This window comes from Dendropsophus ebraccatus, chromosome 10, assembly GCF_027789765.1.
Source record: "Dendropsophus ebraccatus isolate aDenEbr1 chromosome 10, aDenEbr1.pat, whole genome shotgun sequence".
Lineage (NCBI taxonomy): Eukaryota > Metazoa > Chordata > Amphibia > Anura > Hylidae > Dendropsophus > Dendropsophus ebraccatus.
The window spans coordinates 102,312,413-102,336,955 of NC_091463.1; the positions used below are offsets into that span (position 1 = coordinate 102,312,413).

The following is a 24,543-nucleotide window of genomic DNA, read 5'->3' on the forward strand; positions in this document are numbered from 1 at the left end:
GAGGAGAAAGGTATGTCTCCTATAGTATGTCTCCTACCTTCCTCCTCGGTGTCATTCAAGTGCAGTTAGTAGATTGCTCAACGGTCCGATGAGACCATTAGGAGCACTGCCCCCTCACCATAGCGCCAATTCGTTCTCGGCCGGCCCTGTGGTATGGGGGCGTGCAGCGCTTCTAACGATCTCACCGGACCGTGGAGCAAACTACTAACTGCACCGGAACAACACCGAGGAGGAAGGTAGGAGACATACTATGAGAGACATACCACCCTCCTCGGTGTCTCCTGTGCCATAGGGACATATCAGCAGGTAAGATTCCTCTAAACTGCTGATAGCTCCCTTTTAAATGTCAACTATTTAAACAATAAGTATAAAAAATAACAGAAACACCTAAAAAGTAACATACGATGTGTGATCTATTCCAAACGCTGTACTGTATAAGCATCGCACTCGGTCACATGGGCGGCTGCTGCAGACAATGTTCCCATTTCTGCATCAGTAAGAGCATGTGGCGCACACTTTGCCCCTCAGAACCAAACCTCCGGCCTCCGCCATATTTCTGCAGTCTGCGCTCCCAGCTGTAAGATTTGCAGCAAAAGAATAACGTTTTCCCCAGCGATTTGCCGCACGTTACGCATCACGGTCACAGCTTTTGACTGAAGGACATGAGAAACCACTGAGAAACTATAGAATAAAGGTGTAAGGAGTAGCACTGCCCAGATTGGTCCTTATTACGACTAGAAAGATGCTGCTGGCTGGGGTTTTTGCACCTTCATTCCCAATATACGCTCTGCCTGTCTGTCTCTCTATCTCCCCTTCCCTTCTGAGACGGCAGATGTAAACAAGTCCTGACAGGCTTTATCTGTAGCTTTGTAATGCTGGGAGGGATAATCACAGTGAGACAATCAGAAACTTGACCTCAGTATAACCCTTCCAGCATTACAAAGAAGCTGCAATGTTGCAGATACAGCATGCCAGGGACTTGTTTACATCAGCCATCTCAGAATGGAGGGGGAGACAGAGAAAGGCTCACACACAGATTTTTGAGTCTTCAGCAGAAAACAGCAGCTGAGAACTGGGGGAAGGGGACTGAATAGATAATAAACCATGGGCAGCAACATATCAGGAGTTATGTCTGAGTGGACTACCCCTTTAATGCGCCAGATGTCACAAGGATATAAATGGGGACTATAAAGGGCGCCAGTGACAGTGGATTTCACCAGGTTATTGATTTATATTACTGATGCTCCAGTCAAAAGCTACTTTCCTTCCCTCAAAGCAAAAAAATCTAACTCAACCTGTGGCTCTCCAGACGCTGCTGAACTACAACTCCCAGCATTCCCCGGCTGCTTTCAGGGTACACTTGGAGTCGGAGCTTGGCAATAACTGGAAAATCACAGCCAGAGAAATACCAATCTACAGAACAACAGAAGCGAAGACAAAAGAAAGCTACAACTAGTGGAAGACGGAGCGGACGAGGAGCGGGCGAGGAGTGGGCGAGGAGAGGGTGAGGAGTGGGTGAGGAGAGAGCTAGGAGTGGGTGAGGAGAGAGCTAGGAGTGGGTGAGGATAGGGCGAGGAGCAGCTCCTGGGCTGTTACCTTCTCTGAGAAGTTGTCTTCTCCCTACAAGCGGAGGACATGCAGCAGAGGAAGAGAGGAGAAAAAAAAAACAGATCAATGAGAGACGATACTGATGGGAAGAAGGATGAACAGATGACCTGTGGCCACGGAGGTGGCGACAACTCTGGCTTCTTCTTCTTACTGGGAGACATTCAGATCTGGGGTAAGGGTCTATAGCTGCTGGGACCCCCTTATCCCCCAGTAGGGTCACCTCTTAATGATCCGGATATAATAACACAAGAGACAATGGATCCTCACCAGGTCAATGAGTTTTGTGACCGGGATTTCCCGGATCGGCCGCTTCATCCGGCACAGGGCTTCCAGAGACGTCCCGAAGGAGCTGACCAGGTAACTGCCGCTGATGGTGAGGAAGTAGTCCTTACCCCGGTCCAGGTGAAGGACCAGGATATCCTCAATCATGTCCTGACCCGAGTTGAGCAACGTCACTGAGTCCTTACTGACATAAACATCCAGATTGATCTCTACCGACTCATCTGTGATGGGAGAAGAGATAGAAAAGTAGATAGGAGATAGAAAGATAGGAGATAGATAGATAGATAGATAGATAGATAGATGGGGATCCCACTGACTTGGCTCCAGGTATCCCTCGCAGGGCTCTGCTCGCAGCCAGGGTTTGCAGTATTGGGAGTCGTTGAGTTTGGGGATGAAGGAGTAGTGACATGGGACTTGTCCGTCATTCTGGATGATGAATTTCTCCTTATGCAGCTGCCGGAATCGCACTCGCTCAAACTTAAACTAAAGGGGATAGAAAGAAGCAGATGAAAACCACGAGACAGAAATGAGGAGCCAGCGGCACAATGTATGAGAGGTGAACGGTTATCAGAAGCTCCATAGACCGGGCATCCTACAGGGGCGCTACCTGCGGCCAGACAACAGCATCTCACCTCTGTTCTGCTAAGCTTTAGAGAGGGGAGGAAGTCGTTCTCCATCCGGTCCATCATCCGCACAATGTCCTCAAACGCCTTCCTGTATTTCCGTTCATCCACAACCTTCACCTGGAACAGGAAAATCCGATAAGAGAAACAGGAGAAATGAGGGTTCTCTCTACCCATATTACACATGACCGTCCCCCTATAGCCCACACCGTCCAATATACTGTCCTGTAATGCAGACCATCATGTAATAAAGACCGTCCCCATAGCTAACACTGTCCCAAATCCCAGACCCATCCCATGGTCTGTCCCATAGCCCACACTCTCCCATAGAACACACTCTCCCATAGAACACACTCTCCCATAGACTGTCCCAAATCCCAGACCCATCCCATGGTCTGTCCCATAATCCAGACTGCCCAATAGACTGTCCCATAGAACACACTCTCCCATAGACTGTCCCATAGCCCACACTCTCCCATAGACTGTCCCATAGAACACACTCTCCCATAGACTGTCCCATAGAACATACTCTCCCATAGACTGTCCCATAGAACACACTCTCCCATAGACTGTCCCATAGAACATACTCTCCCATAGACTGTCCCATAGAACACACTCTCCCATAGACTGTCCCATAGCCCACACTCTCCCATAGACTGTCCCATAGCCCACACTCTCCCATAGACTGTCCCATAGCCCACACTTTCCCATAGACTGTCCCATAGAACACACTCTCCCATAGACTGTCCCATAGAACACACTCTCCCATAGACTGTCCCATAGAACACACTCTCCCATAGACTGTCCCATAGCCCACACTCTCCCATAGACTGTCCCATAGCCCACACTCTCCCATAGACTGTCCCATAGCCCACACTCTCCCATAGACTGTCCCATAGCCTACAATCTCCCATAGACTGTCCAATAGCCCACACTTTCCCATAGACTGTCCCATAGCCTACAATCTCCCATAGACTGTCCCATAGAACACACTCTCCCATAGACCGTCCCATAGCCCACACTCTCCCATAGACTGTCCCATAGCCCACACTTTCCCATAGACTGTCCCATAGCCCACACTCTCCCATAGCCTACAATCTCCCATAGACTGTCCCATAACCACTCTTACTGATGCCGGAAGGCGGGAATCCTACTTACCCCAATGCTGAAGAGCGAGCTGACCGGCTTGTGGTCGCTGGTTTTCAGCTCCATGTGGCTGCGATACTTGAGCTGCCGGACGCTGCTTCCTCGCCACAAGACGCGGTCACACCAGGCAGGGACCCGACACTTCCCACTTGGCACACAAGAGACAAACGGGTTAAAGGGTCCAGAAACACAGCACAGCAATAGCAGTCACATCCCATAATAAACTGAGAATACCTCTTCCTCTTTATCTGCCTTAAACCAGGTCTTATCAATGGTGGATTATAGGCACAGTGCAGAAACACATCCAGCACTGCTACATCCAGCCTGTGGATGACCATTCAAAACTAACTAAAAGCCTTGAACATGGAAGACCAAAACCATCGGGTCCCCTGTGAGACTAATGCTGGGCCAGTTGGTGGTCACGTCAGGGTGGAGAAGAGTCAGTGTGAATGGAGCCTTGTCTGCTGGAACGTAGTGAACATACAAGCGCGGTAAATTTTAAGACGGAGGTAAGATCGGTCCTGGTCGGGGTGAGGACACATGTGACCCTCCCGAATCACAAACACGGTGGACTGAGAGAGAGTCCATTCACCAGCAGTTGGGCCGGATGAAAACTCCGAACAGCAACCTGACCGCACAAGATGAACGGAGGACTAAACATAGGGGACACTAAGTATGGGGGTCACACAGGACCACATATATTTTATGCTTTAATCTCTAGTGTTTACCTAGAATCCCATCGATCAGTTTTTGGGTCGTATTTATATGTGGGGATAAAAGCGATGGAACCTTCCAGGAAATCAGCAAAGACGTTCTTCAGTTCCCGCTGGATGTTCAGCTACAGGGAACAAGGAGGAGACAAAATGAGAATATGACAGGGGCGGGGCACAAGAAAGGGGGAGGGGCATCCAAAAGCCACACCCCAGGTGAGGTGGTGAAGGGATGCCACTGATCATACACTGGAGGGAGGGGGTTATATAGACAAGTATTTGTGGGGCAGCTCCATTCCCCATCAGCCATTTACCTGATCAAACTTCAGCAGGGTGTTAATGTCGTTCCTGGTGATCAGGCTCTTCACCTCGGTGGCATCGTACTTGCACAGCCGGTAGTTCAGGTCTCCTAACCAAATAACAACGCTGCAAAAGATACAAGACCGTAATGAGACCTCAAATTCCAATAATCTGAGAACGTGCTGGTCTATCAAGGCTGCCTGTAAGAGCCAGAAAGACGAGCCCCCCCGCCCCCAGACATCCCCCTTGCCCAGCCCAAAGAAGAGCCCCCCTGCCCGAGCCACAAGACGAGAGCCCCCCTGCCCGAGCCACAAGACGAGAGCCCCCCTGCCCGAGCCACAAGACGAGAGCCCCCCCTGCCCGAGCCACAAGACGAGAGCCCCCCTGCCCGAGCCACAAGACGAGAGCCCCCCTGCCCGAGCCACAAGACGAGAGCCCCCCTGCCCGAGCCACAAGACGAGAGGCCCTGCCCCTAGACCTCCACCCAATGCCCAAGCCAGAAGACAAGCCCCCCAACCAGAGGACAAGAACCCCCTGCCAGAGCCAGAAGATGAGCCCCCAGGCCCAAGACCTTAGCCCCCTGCCCAAACATTGTGCTTTATATGTAAAAATCACATATATCTGTTATAGGGGGCATTGTTGTACAGAAAAGGCCTGTTACAGGGGGCTCAGAGAAGGTCGCTGCCATGTTTCTACTTACTCATGCTTCATAATATTCAGCGAGGGAATATTCTGCTCCGGGAGATAGAAGTTCAGCCGGGCGCAGATGTCCTTGTAGTCCTGATTCCTTCTCTCGAAGTCCTCCACATGAGCGGCCAAGTGAGAGTTCACAAAACAGAAGGACGTGTTGTGGAAGACGAACCGTACCGCCACTCCGCCCTTGTTACCCTAAAGGGGTGACAGGAATACATATATATCTGGGCACTTCCCACTGTTACATGTCATCCCCGTCTCTGCTTACTGCGAGAAAGTGGACAAGGATGGACGGTTAGGGTGTGCTAAAATTACATCCAGTCTGGGCTATCCTATGGACTGATACATTGTAACAAACAGTACAGAAAGAAGATTTGTGCTGCACCATTCTCCCTCGTCCTGTTTTTTACAATGTGTCAGTGCACGTACTGGATTTCGGGGTGAGCAGCTCTCTGAGGATTGTCTGGACTGGATATAAAGGTCTGGGCTTGGAGCACAGTCACATCTTTATTTGACCATTTACCATTTTCCCCATAATACCGGTCCCCACAGACTCGGCCGCCACCTCCTGGATGTGCCGGTAATGTTCCTTCTTGGCGAAGACCAACATCATCATCCCCACCAGTCTGATGAGACGGATCTGCAGACAAAAAGGAAAGACAGGAGTATAGAGAAAGCCTGCGGGCACCTGACAACGCCGGGGAGCAATATGGAGTAACTGAGGTAATCCCGGCTGTGAAGCTGAGCTCACCTTCTTGTACTTGGCTTTGGGGTGCAGACTCCTCTCCACCGCCTCCAGCCACTCCTGCTCCTTCCCCGAATCAAAGTAGAAGAAAGCCTCAGTGCTGAGATCCAGCTCCTGGAACCTAAGGAACACCACAGAGTAAGAAAAGGCGTGACTGCCCCAAACGTGGCCATCATCTCATAGATCACTGCCCCGACCCGGCCGTCATCTCATAGGTAACTGCCCCGACCCGGCAGTCATCTCATAGGTCACTGCCCCGACCCCGGCCGTCATCTCATAGATCACTGCCCCGACCCCGTCTGTCACCTCATAGGTCACTGCCCCAACCCCAGCCGTCATCTCATAGGTCACTGCCCCGACCCCGGCCGTCATCTCATAGATCACTGCCCCGACCCCGGCCGTCATCTCATAGGTCACTGCCCCGACCCCGGCCGTCATCTCATAGGTCACTGCCCCGACCCGGCCGTCATCTCATAGGTCACTGCCCCGACCCTGGCCGTCATCTCATAGGTCACTGCCCCGACCCGGCCGTCATCTCATAGGTCACTGCCCCGACCCCGGCCGTCATCTCATAGGTCACTGCCCTTCTCCCCCCCTGCTTCTCTCCTGTTCTTCTCTCCCCCCTGCTTCTCTCCCCCATCCCCATGTTTCTCTCCCCCCTGCTTCTCTCCCGTTTCTCCCCCATCCTTCTCTCCCTGTCTCTCCCCCCCTGTTTCTCCCCCATGCTTCTCTCCCCCATGCCCAGGTTTCTCTCCCCCATTGTTTTCTCCTGTTTCTCTCCCCCCCTTCCTCCTCACCTCCTCCCACATGGTCGCCGCTGCTCTCCGTCTCACCTACTGGCCGCCTGTAGGGTCCGGATGTGCTCCTCCAATCAGCGTAGACTGGGAGTGTGGTGCGCCGCAGCGCATCACGCTCCCGGTCTCCGCTGATTAGATAGGAGGAGCACGTCCGGGCGCTACAGACGGCCAGTAGGTGAGGCGGACAGCAGCAGCAGGGCAATCTGCAGGGGCACCATAGTTTGGGGAACTTTCCCCGCGGCACACCCGACCATGTGCCGCGGCACACTGGTTGAAAATCACTGTCATAGATCACTGCCCCGACCATCATCTCATAGATCACTGCCCCGACCATCATCTCATAGATCACTGCCCCGACCATCATCTCATAGATCACTGCCCCGACCATCATCTCATAGATCACTGTCCCGACCATCATCTCATAGATCACTGCCCCGACGCTGGCCGTCATCTCATAGATCCCTGCCCCGACCGTCATCTCATAGATCCCTGCCCCGACCCTGGCCGTCATCTTATAGAGAACTGCCCAATCATCTTATAGAGCACTGCCCCATCATCTTATAGAGCACTGCCCCATCATCTTATAGAGCACTGCCCCATCATCTTATAGAGCACTGCCCCATCATCTTATAGAGCACTGCCCCATCATCTTATAGAGCACTGCCCCATCATCTTATAGAGCACTGCCCCATCATCTTATAGAGCACTGCCCCATCCCCATCCATACATACATAATAGCTAATTACTAACCAACTGTACTAACAGAGAACAACCACTAGTTGGAGCAGTAGAGTAAATTGTCAGCTCATGTTAAGTACGGCGGTCAGCGTCATTGGACTCGTGACCACGGCCGCCTCTGGTGATGTATGTGCATTATACAGCTCTCTATGCAATATCCCAGCAGGGGTGACCAGCTCTGTTATTATCATGCCAGCCGGGCACCATTTCTGAGAGCCGGAACTGCAGATGCCAGAGTTTTTACACAGCTTATGAGAAAAATTGTATGAAAATTCCTTAGAGGAATAACAGAGCAGAACATGCTGGTATCATAACACTGCAACGTCCTGGACGTCACCTCTACTGACCTGTACTCCCTGCAAGGAGCGTAACTGGAGATGTCTACAGAATCTAACATATCCTGTTACCTAACACAGCAACTAGACGTGTCCACAGGATACAGCACACTGACGTAATAAATAGTGACGCCACACTGGGCCCACAGTGCAACTATATACTAGTACATACCAGGCTACAGAACCCAAGGTTATATTCCTGTATATAGGAAGAGAATTATAGTAGTTATATTCCTGTATATAGGGAGCAGTATTATAGTAGTATATTCCTGTATATAGGAGCAGTATTATAGTAGTATATTCCTGTATATAGGAGCAGTATTATAGTAGTATATTCCTGTATATAGGGAGCAGTATTATAGTAGGTATATTCCTGTATATAGGAACAGTATTATAGTAGTATATCCCTGTATATAGGGGGCAGTATTATAGTAGTTATATCCCTGTATATAGGAGCAGTATTATAGTAGTTATATTCCTGTATATAGGAGCAGTATTATAGTAGTTATATTCCTGTATATAGGAGCAGTATTATAGTAGTATATCCCTGTATATAGGAGCAGTATTATAGTAGTTATATCCCTGTATATAGAGGGCAGTATTATAGTAGTTATATCCCTGTATATAGGAGCAGTATTATAGTAGTTATATCCCTGTATATAGGAGCAGTATTATAGTAGTTATATCCTTGTATATAGAGGGCAGTATTATAGTAGATATATTCCTGTATATAGGAGTAGTATTATTAGTAGTTATATTCCTTTATATAGGCGCAGTATTATAGTAGTTATATCCCTGTATATAGGAGCAGTATTATAGTAATTATATCCCTGTATATAGGAGCAGTATTATAGTAGTTATATCCCTGTATATAGGAGCAGTATTATAGTAGTTATATCCCTGTATATAGCAGCAGTATTATAGTAGTTATATCCATGTATATAGGGGGCAGTATTATAGTAGTTATATTCCTGTATATAGGAGCAGTATTATAGTAGTTATATTCCTGTATATAGGGGCAGTATTATAGTAGTTATATCCCTGTATATAGGAGCAGTATTATAGTAGTTATATCCTTGTATATAGAGGGCAGTATTATAGTAGATATATTCCTGTATATAGGGGCAGTATTATTAGTAGTTCTATTCCTTTATATAGCAGCAGTATTAGTTATATTCTTGTATGTAAGGAATGTAGTGATGGCTATGGACACAGGAATGTGCTCGAAGCACTAATAGTTTCCCCTCCTCCGCTCCATAAAGCAGATTACTCAGCAGGCAGTGATATTAAGCACATGACAACCTTCTTCTGTAGATAAATAAGAGGTTATATGACTATTTCACATTGAGGAATGATGGGATAGACACCCTCTATTTGCTATGCTCAGGATGGGTTAATGTCAGGAATCAGCAGCTCGTGCTAAGCTTCTTCCATAACATTCCTGATTTGCTTTACATGTTACATAGACGTGGAGATAACTTCATGTTCTTACCCGATCACATAGACATCCGGGGGGTCTGGATCTGCGTGCAGCCAGGGCTCGAGCCCTCCATCAGGGGACTGGCCATTTACATTCCAGGTTCCTACAAAGAATCTGTAAGATAAGAGGAAATATCCTTTACATTCCTGGCAGGCCTCGGCTCGGATACACAGCTGTGACACTTAGCAGCAGTAACAACTACATAGTAACAAGCTACAAAGTGAGATTCAGCAAGAAAGTAATAGGAACATCCATGGCGTTTATGGGTTAATGAATTTTATTGACAGAGAGAAGATGGGTCATGTCGGGTGACGCCGCCTCTGGACGATGTTACGCATCAGTGTGTGAGCCAAAACAGCTGCGGACCTGCTTCATACTTCACAATTTTGCAGCTTCAGAGCTGAACTCTTCCAGCCCTATAACCAGCAGCACATACCTGTAGTTCTCTATGTTGACGTAGTCGCTCTCTCTCTTGGCCAGTATGTGCTTTATTAACCCTTCCCGCTGCCCAGACTGGCTGGCAGGGACCAGAAGCTTTCTCATGCTGTTGCTCATCTTTGGCCGATTCCATCCGTCAGGTTCCCGGTCCCGAGGTGGTCTGTGGGAGAAAGGACAACATGGTGACCCATGGTGCTCCAATGTGGGGGTTCTCTTCTAAAATAAAGTGAATGGACCTTACAATGTTATATATGAGGTGGTGTGCGCCAAAAACCGAATAAACCGCCAACTTTAGACCGGAGAAGAGAGCGATTCATATGACCATTTTGTTCACACGTACGTTCCGGAAGCTTCCTCTATGTACACTGATAGTAATCACAGAGAGTGAGGAGGGTGTGCTCACACGTAGCGCTTTCTGTGTCACCAATCTCACAATGAGCTCCATTCATTCTACACATCTTTTTTTTTTTACTCTCCAATTCTGTAAATTCTCATCCCCCTCCCCCACCTTCACGCTTCCTTTCATGTCGCTAATAACATTTCGCGTGCAGATGAGCAATGCTGTAAAAACTTTATGGCTCTTGAGACACATGTGATCTCATCTCTATAGCAATGGTAGTACCAGTGATCAGGACCATAGGGGCCCTGCACTGTACAGTCATGTGATCAGGATTACAGGGGGCTCCTGTACTGTACAGTCATGTGATCAGGACTACGGGGGCTCCTGCACTGTACAGTCATGTGATCAGGACTATGGGAGGCTCCTGCATTGTACAGTCATGTGATCAGGACTATGGGAGGCTCCTGCATTGTACAGTCATGTGATCAGGACTATGGGAGGCTCCTGCATTGTACAGTCATGTGATCAGGACTATGGGGGGCTCCTGCACTGTACAGTCATGTGATCAGGACAATGGTGGGGGGGGGCTCCCGGACTGTACAGTCATGTGATCAGGACTACGGGGGGGGCTCCTGTACTGTACAGTCATGTGATCAGGACTATGTGTGTGGGGGGGGTCCCTGCACTGTACAGTCATGTGATCAGGATTACAGGGGGCTCCTGTACTGTACAGTCATGTGATCAGGATTACAGGGGGCTCCTGTACTGTACAGTCATGTGATCAGGACTACGGGGGGCTTCTGCACTGTACAGTCATGTGATCAGGACTATGGGGGGCTCCTGCACTGTACAGTCATGTGATCAGGACTATGGGGGGGGGGGGGCTCCTGTACTGTACAGTCATGTGATCAGGACTATGGGGGGGGGTGCTCCTGCACTGTACATTCATGTGATCAGGACTATGGGGGGCTCCTGTACTATACAGTCATGTGATCAGGACTTTGGGGGGGCTCCTGCACTGTACAGTCATGTGATCAGGACTATGGGGGGGCTCCTGCACTGTACAGTCATGTGATCAGGACTATGGGGGGCTCCTGTACTATACAGTCATGTGATCAGGACTATGGGGGGCTCCTGTACTGTACAGTCATGTGATCAGGACTATGGGGGGCTCCTGCACTGTACGGTCATGTGATCAGGACTATGGGGGGCTCCTGTACTGTACAGTCATGTGACCAGGACTATGGGGGGCTCTTGCACTGTACAGTCATGTGACCAGGACTATGGGGGCTCCTGCACTGTACAGTCATAAGATCAGGACCATGGGGGGCTCTTGCACTGTAAAGTCATGTGATCAGGACTATAGGAGCTCCTGCACTGTACAGTCATGTGACCAGAACCATGAGGGGTCTCCTGCACTGTACAGTCATGTGATCAGGACCATGGGGGGCTCTTGCACTGTAAAGTCATGTGATCAGGACTATAGGAGCTCCTGCACCGTACAGTCATGTGACCAGAACCATGAGGGGTCTCCTGCACTGTACAGTCATGTGATCAGGACCATGGGGGGCTCTTGCACTGTACAGTCATGTGATCAGGACTATGGGGGCTCCTGCACTGTACAGTGATGTCATCAGGCTTAGTCACTGCACTGAGAGGGTTACAACCCTGGACCAGTCTTTTCTCTTATCCTCTTTTGAAAACAGTAACTATCCAAGGCCATTGATGCACTACTAGATCAGCAGGCCTTGATATCTATACAGCTACATGGGCCTCGGGGGGCATTGGGCAACAGAGAGGAGCTGCAGCCTTAAGGCCCTATTCCACCGGACGATTATCGTTTGCATAATCGTTAATGATTAACAATCTTAAACGACCGCTATTGTGAAAGACCTGAAAATGTACACTCATTTCCATGGAACGATAATCGTTACTTATGATCGTAATTGCGATCGTTTTTCTTCGCTATTTATTCGCTAATGCGTTCGCATCTATTGCGAACGACTGAACAATGTCTTATTCAATGCGAACGATTTGCAAACGTTTTGCGAACGAGCAACGATAAAAATAGGTCCAGGTCTAATAAAGCGATCAACGATTTCTCGTTCGGTCGTTAATCGTTAACTGCATTTCAACCGAACGATTATCGTTTAGATTCGAACGATTTAACGATAATCTGAACGATAATCGTCCGGTGGAATAGGGCCCTTAGAGATTGCAGCTCTGGAGATGACTCCATATAACTGTACAAGAGGAGACAAGTGAAATCCTGGAGAGTTACGCATTGTCCTATGTAGATTATACCTTATAAACTCTGGGATATAATGGTGCTGATCCCAGAATCACAGACTGATCCCCAGCTGGAAGGGTGTGCTGATCTGTTACACTATGTTTGATGCTATGAAAGTAATGTGATTATGGGTGACGTCACAGACTGCAGTGGGTGGACGGTAGAAGTTAAACTCAAGACAACTTACGGTCTCTCCGGGAGGGGCGGGGGAGGTGGCGGTTCTCGCCGGAATCCCTGTTGTTGGTTTTGCAGATTTTTCCTCTTCTCATGATTTAAGTTGCTGAAATTATCGTCAAACCCCATTTGCCCTGAAAAATAGGAGGGGTGGGACGCATCCCAATCAGTACACGTAGGATTGCTTACTAACCCTTAAAGGGACAGTGACATCAGAAAATGACTTATTGGGCAAGTCACAGGTGACAGAGCGCGCTCAGTAATGTCTCACATTCATCTCAAGGACACAGAGTCTGTCTATTGTCGTCTATGTCCATGAGTCTTGCTGCAAAGCATGTGACTAAATGCTGTTAAGAATGGACAAGGCCAAATGGCCGCCGCCATAACAATGTACAAAAAGTGAAGTGTAAAAATAATTACAGTCAGAAAATAGAAACAGATAAAAATAAAAGAGCAAGTTTTAGTATCTGACTCTAATCAGTAAAAGAAAATGTAGGCGACACCTTTCCTTTAAACACTTCACGATGTACTGGATCCCCAATCAACACAGCTGCCGTACTGCACATAGCGCCATCCATGTGGTTGTGGCTGTGTAGAGTAATGCACGTCGATCATATCCAAGTAGAGATGAGCTGCAGTACCTGACACAGCCACATGACAGGAGTGGCGCTGTGTGGAGATCTTTAGTCTAGCTAATCCCTCTGAATGAAGCCAGCAGTGTAAAGTATGGCGGTCAGAGTATATGTGAATACCCCACTCCTCTAGTCTAGGGCAGGGGTGACTCCTGATGGGAAGGATGACTATTAGAAGACAAAGATGACACCTCCATATTTTACACTGCAGGCTGGATACAGTGACCATGTCTGATTAATAGGAAGGCAGCTGATGGAGGGGGGGGGGGGGGGGGGGGGGGAAATCAGCTTGAAGGGATTAACCAGAACATGGCCGCCTTTCTCCAGAAACAGCGCCACTGCTCTCCTCAGGTTGGGTGTAGGTATTGCAGCTCAGAGTTGTAATACATCAAGCAGCCTGAGGGAAGGGGTAGTGCTGTTTGTTAAATAAAGCCGCCATCTTTACGTTATCGTGGATAATCCCTTTATTGTGAGGTTTATGAGAATTTTTGTCCAGTTTTCAAAGTCTTCAGGTCACATGGACGGGTCACAGCGATTCATCACCTGGGGTGGCGGGCTGTGGCGGCAGGCCGGCGGGGGCGCTCTTTATCTTCTCTGCCGGCTGGTACCAATTTGAGGACTCCTTTTTATCTGGTCGAACGGGTTTAGGGCGAACGGTGCCTGAAAGAGATGATAAACAGGAGGATAAAGGGCATACTGGGATATAGCATCAGCACAGCAGAGAGACCACTGTATAGAGATTACCCCTCCCCCATCACTGTATAGAGATTACCCCTCCCCCATCACTGTATAGAGATTACCCCTCCCCCATCACTGTATAGAGATTACCCCTCCCCCATCACTGTATAGAGATTACCCCTCTCCCATTACTGTATAGAGATTACCCCTCTCCATTACCCATCACTGTATAGAGATTACCCCTCTCCATTACCCATCACTGTATAGAGATTACCCCTCCCCCATCACTGTATAGAGATTACCCCTCCCCCATCACTGTATAGAGATTACCCCTCCCCCATCACTGTATAGAGATTACCCCTCCCCCATCACTGTATAGAGATTACCCCTCCCCCATCACTGTATAGAGATTACCCCTCCCCCATCACTGTATAGAGATTACCCCTCTCCCATTACTGTATAGAGATTACCCCTCTCCATTACCCATCACTGTATAGAGATTACCCCTCCCCATCACTGTATAGAGATTACCCCTCCCCCATCACTGTATAGAGATTACCCCTCTCCCATTACTGTATAGAGATTACCCCTCTCCATTACCCATCACTGTATAGAGATTACCCCTCCCCCATCACTGTATAGAGATTACCCCTCCCCCATCACTGTATAGAGATTACCCCTCCCCCATCACTGTAGAGATTACCCCTCCCCCATCACTGTATAGAGATTACCCCTCCCCCTTCACTGTATTGAGATTACCCCTCTCCCATTACTGTATAGAGATTACCCCTCTCCATTACCCATCACTGTATAGAGATTACCCCTCCCCCATCACTGTATAGAGATTACCCCTCCCCCATCACTGTATAGAGATTACCCCTCCCCCATCACTGTATAGAGATTACCCCTCCCCCATCACTGTATAGAGATTACCCCTCCCCCATCACTGTATAGAGATTACCCCTCCCCCATCACTGTATAGAGATTACCCCTCCCCCATCACTGTATAGAGATTACCCCTACCCCTTCACTGTATAGAGATAACCCCTATCCATTACCCATCACTGTATAGAGATTACCCCTCCCCCATCACTGTATAGAGATTACCCCTCCCCCATCACTGTATAGAGATTACCCCTCCCCCATCACTGTATAGAGATTACCCCTCCGACATCACGGTATAGAGATTACACCTCACTGTATAGAGATTACCCCTCTCCATTACCAATCACTGTATAGAGATTACCCCTCCCCCTTCAGTGTATAGAGATTACCCCTCCCCCATCACTGTATAGAGATTACCCCTCCCACATCACTGTATAGAGATTACCCCTCCCTCATCACTGTATAGAGATAACCCCTCACTGTATAGAGATTACCCCTCTCCATTACCCATCACTGTATAGAGATTACCCCTCACTGTATAGAAATTACCCCTCCCCCTTCACTGTATAGAGATTACCCCTCCCCCTTCACTGTATAGAGATTACCCCTCCCACATCACTGTATAGAGATTACCCCTCCCCCTTCACTGTATAGAGATTACCCCTCCCCCTTCACTGTATAGAGATTACCCCTCCCCCATCGGCAGCCCTCTACCTTCTTGGATGAGACTCATTTCGCTCAGCAGCTCTATACAACGCTCCTCATCCGGGATCTCGAATAATCTCTCGGGGGACCAGGGATCGGCCTGGATTCTCACCTTACAGCCACCTGAGAGCAGAGGGTAAGAACAATGAGAACAGGGGGGTAACCGGGCCAGGGGTCTAGTGTTACAAAGGGGGGTCCACTGCCCGGTCACACCGCCCCTGCTGTGTAATTACCATACAGTGCTGAGAAGCTGCTCCCGGTGTCACCGCCCCCGCTGTGTAATTACCATACAGTGCTGAGAAGCTGCTCCTGGTGTCACTGCCCCTGCTGTGTAATTACCATACAGTGCTGAGAAGCTGCTCCCGGTGTCACCGCCCCCGCTGTGCAATTACCGTACAGTGCTGAAAAGCCACTCCTGGTGTAACCGACCCCGCTGTGTAATTACCGTACAGTGCTAAGAAGCCGCACCCTGTGTCACCGCCCCCGCTGTGTAATTACCATACAGTGCTGAGAAGCCGCGCCCTGTGTAACCGCCCCCCTGTGTATTTATCGTACAGTGCTAAGAAGCCGTTCCCGTTGACACCGCCCCCGCTGTGTTATTACCGTACAGTGCTGAGAAGCCGTTCCCGTTGACACCGCCCCCGCTGTGTTATTACCGTACAGTGCTGAGAATCCGCGCCCTGTGTCACCGCCCCCCGCTGTGTAATTATCTTATAGTGCTAAGAAGCCGCACCCAGTGTCACCGCCCCCGCTGTGTTATTACCGTGCGGTGCTGAGAAGCCGTTCCCGTTGACACTGCCCCCGCTGTGTAATTACCGTGCGGTGCTGAGAAGCTGCACCCGGTGTCACCATATACCCGCTGTGTAAATACGGTATGGTGCTGAGAAGCCGCCCTGATGTCACCACACCCACAAGCGGTGAGGCCTTTCACTTCAAGGGATCAGGTCTCACAGATTTACTGCTGTGGATATGATCTTCTCTGGATATGCACAAATCTCGGCTTCACCTGTGGATTTATTGCAGATTCTAACACCATATTAAACACCACAGTAAATTCACAGCATGACGTCATACAGCCCGGGTATACACTGACGTGATGTCATACAGCCCGGGTATACAGTGACGTGATGTCATATAGCCCGGGTATACACTGACGTGATGTCATACAGCCCGGGTATACACTGATGTGAGGTCATATAGCCCGGGTATACACTGACGTGACGTCATACAGCCCGGGTATACAGTGACGTGATGTCATATAGCCCGGGTATACACTGACGTGATGTCATACAGCCCGGGTATACACTGATGTGAGGTCATATAGCCCGGGTATACACTGACGTGACGTCATACAGCCCGGGTATACACTGATGTGATGTCATATAGCCCGGGTATACACTGACGTGATGTCATATAGCCCGGGTATACACTGACGTGATGTCATATAGCAAGGGTATACACTGACGTGATGTCATATAGCCCAGGTATATACTGATGTGATGTGATATATATTGTATTATCAGATCAGGCATCCATCACCTGCCAGGATTTTATCATTTGACTTTTGCCCTCGGAGTGACCTGGGACGTAACATTAAACTCCCGAAAACTGATTTACGCGAGCGGAAACTAAACAAACAGGTTCCCGAGGACAAAGGATTTACCTCCAGCAACTGGATCCCTGACAGATCCACAAATAGAGGCCGCACCCGGGAGCCCGAGCAAAGCCCCACCCATCAGAGGGCGAGAGAGGACGGTGTATGAGGGATATGTGTGTATTATACTAATATATATATACGCATGACTGATCCTGAGCGGTTGCTGGGCGGTCCAGGCGGTCACACCTTATCTGCATCGCACTTTGCTTCCCCGATGATATAAGAGCTCAGTGAAGCTGTTGGGAGCAGCTGCTAAAATCCTCTGTGCTGCTGTGAACCCTCTTACAGAATTTATGGTTAAATAAATGTGTCATAAACCACAAGGAGGGAATAGTGCGGTGCGACCCCCCGAGGGCCAGGACGGATTACGCAGCACGTCTGAAACGTGAAGGTCGGAGGAAGGACGGAGCGGGATTCACATTCCTCAGGACCAGGCCACAGATCATTATTGGAGGGGCTTTCATTCAATAAACTTTGTGTTTTGATTCCTCCACTTGTTCTGGACCTCTGACTATTGCCTAGAGACCCCCTGACAGCAAGCAGTGTTATTACCGGGGAGTGGAGGCTTCTCTCCTGGAGACCCCCCTGACAGCAAGCAGTGCTATTACCGGGGAGTGGAGGCTTTTCTCCTGGAGAGCCCCTGAAAGCAAGCAGTGTTATTACCAGGGAGTGGAGGCTTCTCTCCTGGAGACCCCCTGACAGCGAGCAGTGTTATTCCCGGGGGGTGGGGGCTTGTAGAGACTTCTCTCCTGGAGACCCCCTGACAGCAAGCAGTGTTATTACTGGGGAGTGGAGGCTTCTCTCCTGGAGACCCCCTGACAGCAAGCAGTGTTATTACCAGGGAGTGGAGGCTTCTCTCCTGGAGACCCCCTGACAGCGAGCAGTGTTATTCCCGGGGGGTGGGGGCTTGTAGAGGCTTCTCTCCTGAAGACCCCCTGACTGCGAGCAGGATTATTCCCCAGGGGTGAAGGCTTCTCTCCTGGAGACCCCCTGACAGCAAGCAGTGTTATTACCGGGGAGTGGAGGCTTCTCTCCTGGAAACCCCCTGACAACGAGCAGTGTTATTCCCCGGGGGGTGGGGTGGGGGCTTCTCTCCTGGAGACCCCCTGACAGCAAGCAGTGTTATTCCCGGGGGGTGGAGGCTTCTCTCCTGGAGACCCCCTGACAGCAAGCAGTGTTATTCCCAGGGGGTGGAGGCTTCTCTCCTGGAGACCCCCTGACAGCAAGCAGTGTTATTCCCGGGGGTGGAGGCTTCTCTCCTGGAGACCCCCTGACAGTGCAGGTGATGGGGAGCGGGCAGTGGTCACCGGATACATGAGTGGGCGGTCACTAGGTAACACGCGACACATTGTAGCAGAAGTTTCATCATTTAGAAACGTATTCTGGATCTGTAGCATTTACCATTACAGGCGGAATGGGGAACCTAATAAATCTGTAAGAGTGAGGAGATGCAGCACCGAGGCACCACGGATCAAAGCTTAACGGCCGATCATAAAGAAAACGCTGACGTCACCCAATGCTTCATGGCCCCGGGCTGTGAGACAGACAGTGCTTGTGGATTTAAAGGGGCTGAACACCTAGGAATCTACTGAAGACTTCTGAGATGATGATGCTGAGCCCTGTAGAGACCCCCACAGTAGGGATGCTGAGCCCTGTAGAGACCCCCACAGTGATGCTGAGCCCTCCAGAGACCCCCACAGTGATGCTGAACCCTCCAGAGACCCCCACAGTGATGCTGAACCCTCCAGAGACCCCCAAGGTGATGCTGAACCCTCCAGAGACCCCCAAGGTGGTGCTGAACCCTCCAGAGACCCCCACAGTGATGATGAACCCTCCAGAGACCCCCACAGTGATGCTGAACCCTCCAGAGACCCCCAAGGTGATGCTGAACCCTCCAGAGACCCCCAAGGTGGTGCTGAACCCTCCAGAGACCCCCACAGTGATGCTGAACCCTCCAGAGACCCCCAAGGTGGTGCTGAAGCCTCCAGAGACCCCCACAGTGATGCTGAACCCTCCAGAGACCCCCACGGTGCTGCTGAGCCCTCCAGAGACCCCCACGGTGGTGCTGAGCCCTCCAGAGACCCCCACAGTGATGCTGAACCCTCCAGAGACCCCCACAGTGATGCTGAACCCTCCAGAGACCCCCACGGTGGTGCTGAGCCCTCCAGAGACCCCCACGGTGGTGCTGAGCCCTCCAGAGACCCCCACGGTGGTGCTGATCCCTCCAGAGACCCCCACGGTGGTGCTGAGCCCTCCAGAAACCCCCCACAGTGATGCTGAGCCTTCCAGAGACCCCCCACAGTGATGCTGAGCCCTCCAGAGACCCCCACGGTGGTGCTGAGCCCTCCATAGAGAAACTGTCCAGTTGTGCTGAGACCTCCACAGATACTGACTGTCTCTGAGCGGAGTGCCACCTGTCAATTGTGTGAGATCCCTTTAAATGACACAGGTTAAACCTAATGATGGAAACAGAGAGATAGGAGGTGATAGCCGGAGCTGCGGGGCTGGAAGGTGTGAGTCATCTCAGCCGGCAGCCGCTGGATTATTCCTGACATGGCTCTCTGGTAGTTCCCTGGGACTGGGCAGAGCACGCGCCACCCGGGCAGGCAGAACACGCGCCACCCGGGCAGGCAGAACACGCGCCACCCGGGCCGGCAGAACACGCGCCACCCGGGCCGGCAGAACACGCGCCACCCGGGCCGGCAGAACACGCGCCACCCGGGCAGGCAGAACACGCGCCACCCGGGCAGGCAGAACACGCGCCACCCGGGCAGGCAGAACACGCGCCACCCGGGCAGGCAGAACACGCGCCACCCGGGCAGGCAGAACACGCGCCACCCGGGCAGGCAGAACACGCGCCACCCGGGCAGGCAGAACACGCGCCACCCGGGCGAGGATCAGGATCACGGCTGCTGAATGTTTAGAGGGTCCATTATTATAACACAGGGTGGTCCCAGAACCTGTGCCATAGCCAAAGCTACATGAGCCCGCTCTCTGCCCTTAAAGCGCGCCTATCCATTCTAAAGGTTTTTACTGCTGTTATTAAGCCCTCTCCATGGTGGGCACCCATTTCTTATTCTCTTCATATTACAGGGCAGGACCAGGGTGCAGCCTCTCTCACGTGTCTATTCTAAATTGCTCCATGCTGCATACAAAACGGGCAGGTCCAAGTGCCTACTACTTCCTTTCTCTTACTTCTCTGACCAGTAAAAGCCCAGCACCGATTCCTCTCTACTATACAATGACATAGTGCACTGAAGGTAGCAGAATGTCACCGTGGTGGGGGGGGGGTGACAAAGCGTAACAGAAATCAAAGTATCAATAGTACAAGTGATTTTAAGAAACTGTAAGGCTAAATTCACACATAACATATCCGCTGCGGATACCTCTTGGATTGGCTTTGTACTTATATAATCGCAGCAGGATAACAGTATGTAATCACATTGGTAATGACAGGAGATATGTCAGTGGACATGTTACGTGTGAATCTAGCCCAATAGGTTCTATTAAGCAAAAGAGTTTCCTTCTGTATTTAAAAAAGCAGTTTTCTTACCTCCCCCCTCATTTCAGAAGAAGCAGGATTTCTGTGTCCATTATGCTCTTTGAAGAGGGGAGGGGCCAAGGGGGATGAGTGAGCACAGAGAGGAGATAAGGCAACCCTGCACAGCACATGATCCTGCAATCTTATATCACCAAACTCCCTGCCTGCTCTTCCTGCTCACTTATCCCCCTCGGCCCCTCCATAGGTTATAATGGGACCTTAAACAGTCCACTAATGTGGTGTGTGTGGGGGGTGAGGGGAGAAGGGGTTACTGATGCCCTGGGTTTGCTGGGTGCTATGTGAGCAGAAGGAAAGAAACAGCAGCATCACAGCGAGAAAAGGGTTACTAGGACCCTCAATGATTAGATGTTCATGTCTGGTCTATAAGGAACTGTCTGGGTAGGAGCCATAAGCTTAGGCCACAAGTCACTGAACATTAGGGTGACTCATGTTTCCATAGAATAATGCATTTCCTTCGTTCTTCCTTAAAATAACGTTCAGTATATCAGCTGTTCAGTAGATCACTGTTCGTATCTGAACCCCCAATAATGCTCACATCTGAGGGTTTGTTACAATGTTTTTCTGCAGGCAAGGAACACGCAGTATCAACTTACCCTTCACCCCCTGGCTGATAACTACAGCGATACACTATAACAAGCCCACAGCTGTGCGAGGATGACTAGGTTAGGACCTGAATGTCTGTATTCACTGACAGCAACACAAAGAAGAACCATAATGACTCAGCTTTATACAAACCTGAATGTAACTAAAGGAACACAAAAACCCCCAAAGAGAAACACGAGACGAGCAATGATATCTCACTGTACAGTATATTACAGGACCAGAGAGGAGGAAACCACGAACTTGTAGGAAGTCAGAGTAACACAAGATAAGTGTCAGATCCAGAGCAGTCACCGAAACGGAGGAGCGACAAGAGATCAACCCGCGGTGCAACCAAACCTAAAGCAAGGCTGCCCAATGGAGGTCTATAGGGAGAGCGGCATCTCCTCACCTCCTCCCCGCAGCCTGAACACCTCTGTACATGTTCCCTAATCTCCTCACCTCCTCCCCACAGCCTGGACACCTCTGTACATGTTCCCTAATCTCCTCACCTCCCCGCAGCCTGAACACCTCTGTACATGTTCCCTAATCTCCTCACCTCCTCCCCACAGCCTGGACACCTCTGTACATGTTCCCTAATCTCCTCACCTCCCTGCAGCCTGGATACCTCTGTACATGTTCCCTAATCTCCTTACCTCCCCGCAGCCTGGACACCTCTGTACATGTTCCCTAATCTCCTCACCTCCCCGCAGCCTGGACACCTCTGTACATGTTCACTAATCTCCTCACCTCCCCGCAGCCTGGACACCTCTGTACATGTTCACTAATCTCCCCACCTCCCTGCAGCCTGGACACCTTTGTACATGTTCACTAATCTCCTTACCTCCCTGCAGCCTGGACACCTTTGTACATGTACATGCTCAATCACCACTAACCCATCTAAAGTAATAATGTAAACTTGGGAGGAGGGGGATGCAGCTGCAGTTATCCTACTGCTGTGATAGAGGAGGATGGATGGAGAGAGAATGGACAAGACAGGGGGCAGCTGTAGACAATTGTCCATCTTTATTTATCAAGCAGATCATACATTGCTTTTAACCCTTTATTAGGATGTCAGCTGCCAGGTTGGATACAATCAGTGACAGCACAGCCGTACAGCTGATCACCTGCGGCAGGATCCCACTCGCCCTCCTCTACTTGTTACAGACTCCTCAACCACCAGGCCCTTAAGAATCCTCTCTTCCCCCCTTCCCATCCAGATAAATACAGAAATAAAGCAGAGATCACAGGTAACGTACTGTTAGTAGGAATGTCAATGAGTAGAGTCTCCTCTGCTTCTGGAAGACACAAGAAAGAAGAACTGGTTATGTGAAGAAAGGAAGAAGATGAGGAGATAAAGGGGAAGGGGGGGGAGCAGCAGGGTGTGATGTGTGTGTGGCAGGGTATGATGTAAGCAGCAGGGTATGATGTAAGCAGCAGGGTATGAGGTAAGCAGCAGGGTGTGATATGTGTGTGGCAGGGTATGATGTAAGCAGCAGGGTATGATGTAAGCAGCAGGGTATGATGTAAGCAGCAGGGTGTGATGTAAGCAGCAGGGTGTGATGTGTGTGTGGCAGGGCATGAGGTAAGCAGCAGGGTGTGATGTGTGTGTGGCAGGTTATGATGTAAGCAGCAGGGCGTGATGTAAGCAGCAGGGTGTGATGTGTGTGTGGCAGGGTATGAGGTAAGCAGCAGGCCATGATGTAAGCAGCAGGGTATGATGTAAGCAGCAGGGTATGACGTAAGCAGCAGGGTATGATGTGTGTGTGGCAGGTTATGATGTAAGCAGCAGGGTGTGATGTGTGTGTGGCAGGGTATGATGTAAGCAGCAGGGCGTGATGTAAGCAGCAGGGCGTGATGTGTGTGTGGCAGGGCGTGATGTAAGCAGCAGGGCGTGATGTAAGCAGCAGGGCGTGATGTAAGCAGCAGGGCGTGATGTAAGCAGCAGGGCGTGATGTAAGCAGCAGGGCGTGATGTAAGCAGCAGGGCGTGATGTAAGCAGCAGGGTGTGATGTGTGTGTGGCAGGGTATGATGTAAGCAGCAGGGTATGATGTAAGCAGCAGGGTATGATGTAAGCAGCAGGGTATGATGTGTGTGGCAGGGTTTGATGTAAGCAGCAGGGCGTGATGTAAGCAGCAGGGTGTGATGTGTGTGTGGCAGGGTATGAGGTAAGCAGCAGGGTATGATGTAAGCAGCAGGGTGTGATTTGTGTGTGGCAGGGTATGAGGTAAGCAGCAGGGTGTGATATGTGTGTGGCAGGGTATGATGTAAGCAGCAGGGTATGATGTAAGCAGCAGGGTATGATGTAAGCAGCAGGGTATGATGTAAGCAGCAGGGTGTGATGTGTGTGTGGCAGGGTATGATGTAAGCAGCAGGGTGTGATGTGTGTGTGGCAGGGTATGATGTAAGCAGCAGGGTGTGATGTAAGCAGCAGGGTGTGATGTGTGTGTGGCAGGGTATGATGTAAGCAGCAGGGCATGATGTAAACAGCAGGGTGTGATGTGTGTGTTGCAGGGTATGATGTAAGCAGCAGGGCATGATGTAAGCAGCAGGGTGTGATGTGTTTGTGGCAGGGTATGATGTAAGCAGCAGGGCGTGATGTAAGCAGCAGGGTGTGATGTGTGTGTGGCAGGGTATGATGTAAGCAGCAGGGTGTGATGTGTGTGTGGCAGGGTATGATGTAAGCAGCAGGGTATTGTGTGTGTCATGGTATAATGTAAGCAGTAGGGTACGATTGTGTGCCGGGTATGATGTAAAGGTATGGCGTGAGTGGCAGGGCATGGTGCAAGTAGTAGGGTATGATGAGTGTGTGTCAGGGTATGATGTAAGCAGTGGGGTATGATGTGTGTCGGGGTATGATGTAAGCAGTAGGGTATGATGTGTGTGTCGGGTATGATGTAAGCAGTAGGGTATGATGTGTGTGTCGGGTATGATGTAAGCAGTGGGGTATGATGGAAGCAGTAGGGTATGATGTGTGTGTCGGGTATGATGTAAGCAGTGGGGTATGATGGAAGCAGTAGGGTATGATGTGTGTGTCGGGTATGATGTAAGCAGTGGGGTATGATGTGTGTGTCGGGTATGATGTAAGCAGTGGGGTATGATGTAAGCAGTGGGGTATGATGTGTGTGTCGGGTATGATGTAAGG

The 24,543-nt window shown here is 50.3% G+C and overlaps 1 protein-coding gene across 3 annotated transcripts in view; it reads right to left on the reverse strand.

Moving 5' to 3' along the window:
* The window catches only part of OCRL (OCRL inositol polyphosphate-5-phosphatase), a 37,972-nt gene that overhangs the window by 9,169 nt on the left and 4,260 nt on the right, over positions 1-24,543 (reverse strand). Inside the window, exons 4-19 of one of the 3 annotated variants that reach the window (XM_069985700.1) lie at positions 22,657-22,695; positions 15,609-15,722; positions 13,875-13,991; positions 12,713-12,833; positions 9,894-10,055; positions 9,470-9,571; positions 6,114-6,228; positions 5,886-6,002; positions 5,370-5,557; positions 4,684-4,795; positions 4,388-4,497; positions 3,672-3,807; positions 2,523-2,633; positions 2,208-2,373; positions 1,876-2,111; positions 1,597-1,620 (exon numbers count right to left, since the gene is read on the reverse strand). In XM_069985700.1, coding sequence (XP_069841801.1) covers positions 1,597-1,620; positions 1,876-2,111; positions 2,208-2,373; positions 2,523-2,633; positions 3,672-3,807; positions 4,388-4,497; positions 4,684-4,795; positions 5,370-5,557; positions 5,886-6,002; positions 6,114-6,228; positions 9,470-9,571; positions 9,894-10,055; positions 12,713-12,833; positions 13,875-13,991; positions 15,609-15,722; positions 22,657-22,695 — 1,970 coding nt within the window. The remainder of the gene's footprint in view (positions 1-1,596; positions 1,621-1,875; positions 2,112-2,207; positions 2,374-2,522; positions 2,634-3,671; positions 3,808-4,387; positions 4,498-4,683; positions 4,796-5,369; positions 5,558-5,885; positions 6,003-6,113; positions 6,229-9,469; positions 9,572-9,893; positions 10,056-12,712; positions 12,834-13,874; positions 13,992-15,608; positions 15,723-22,656; positions 22,696-24,543) is intronic. The other 2 variants (XM_069985702.1, XM_069985701.1) reach the window with 2 other exon arrangements.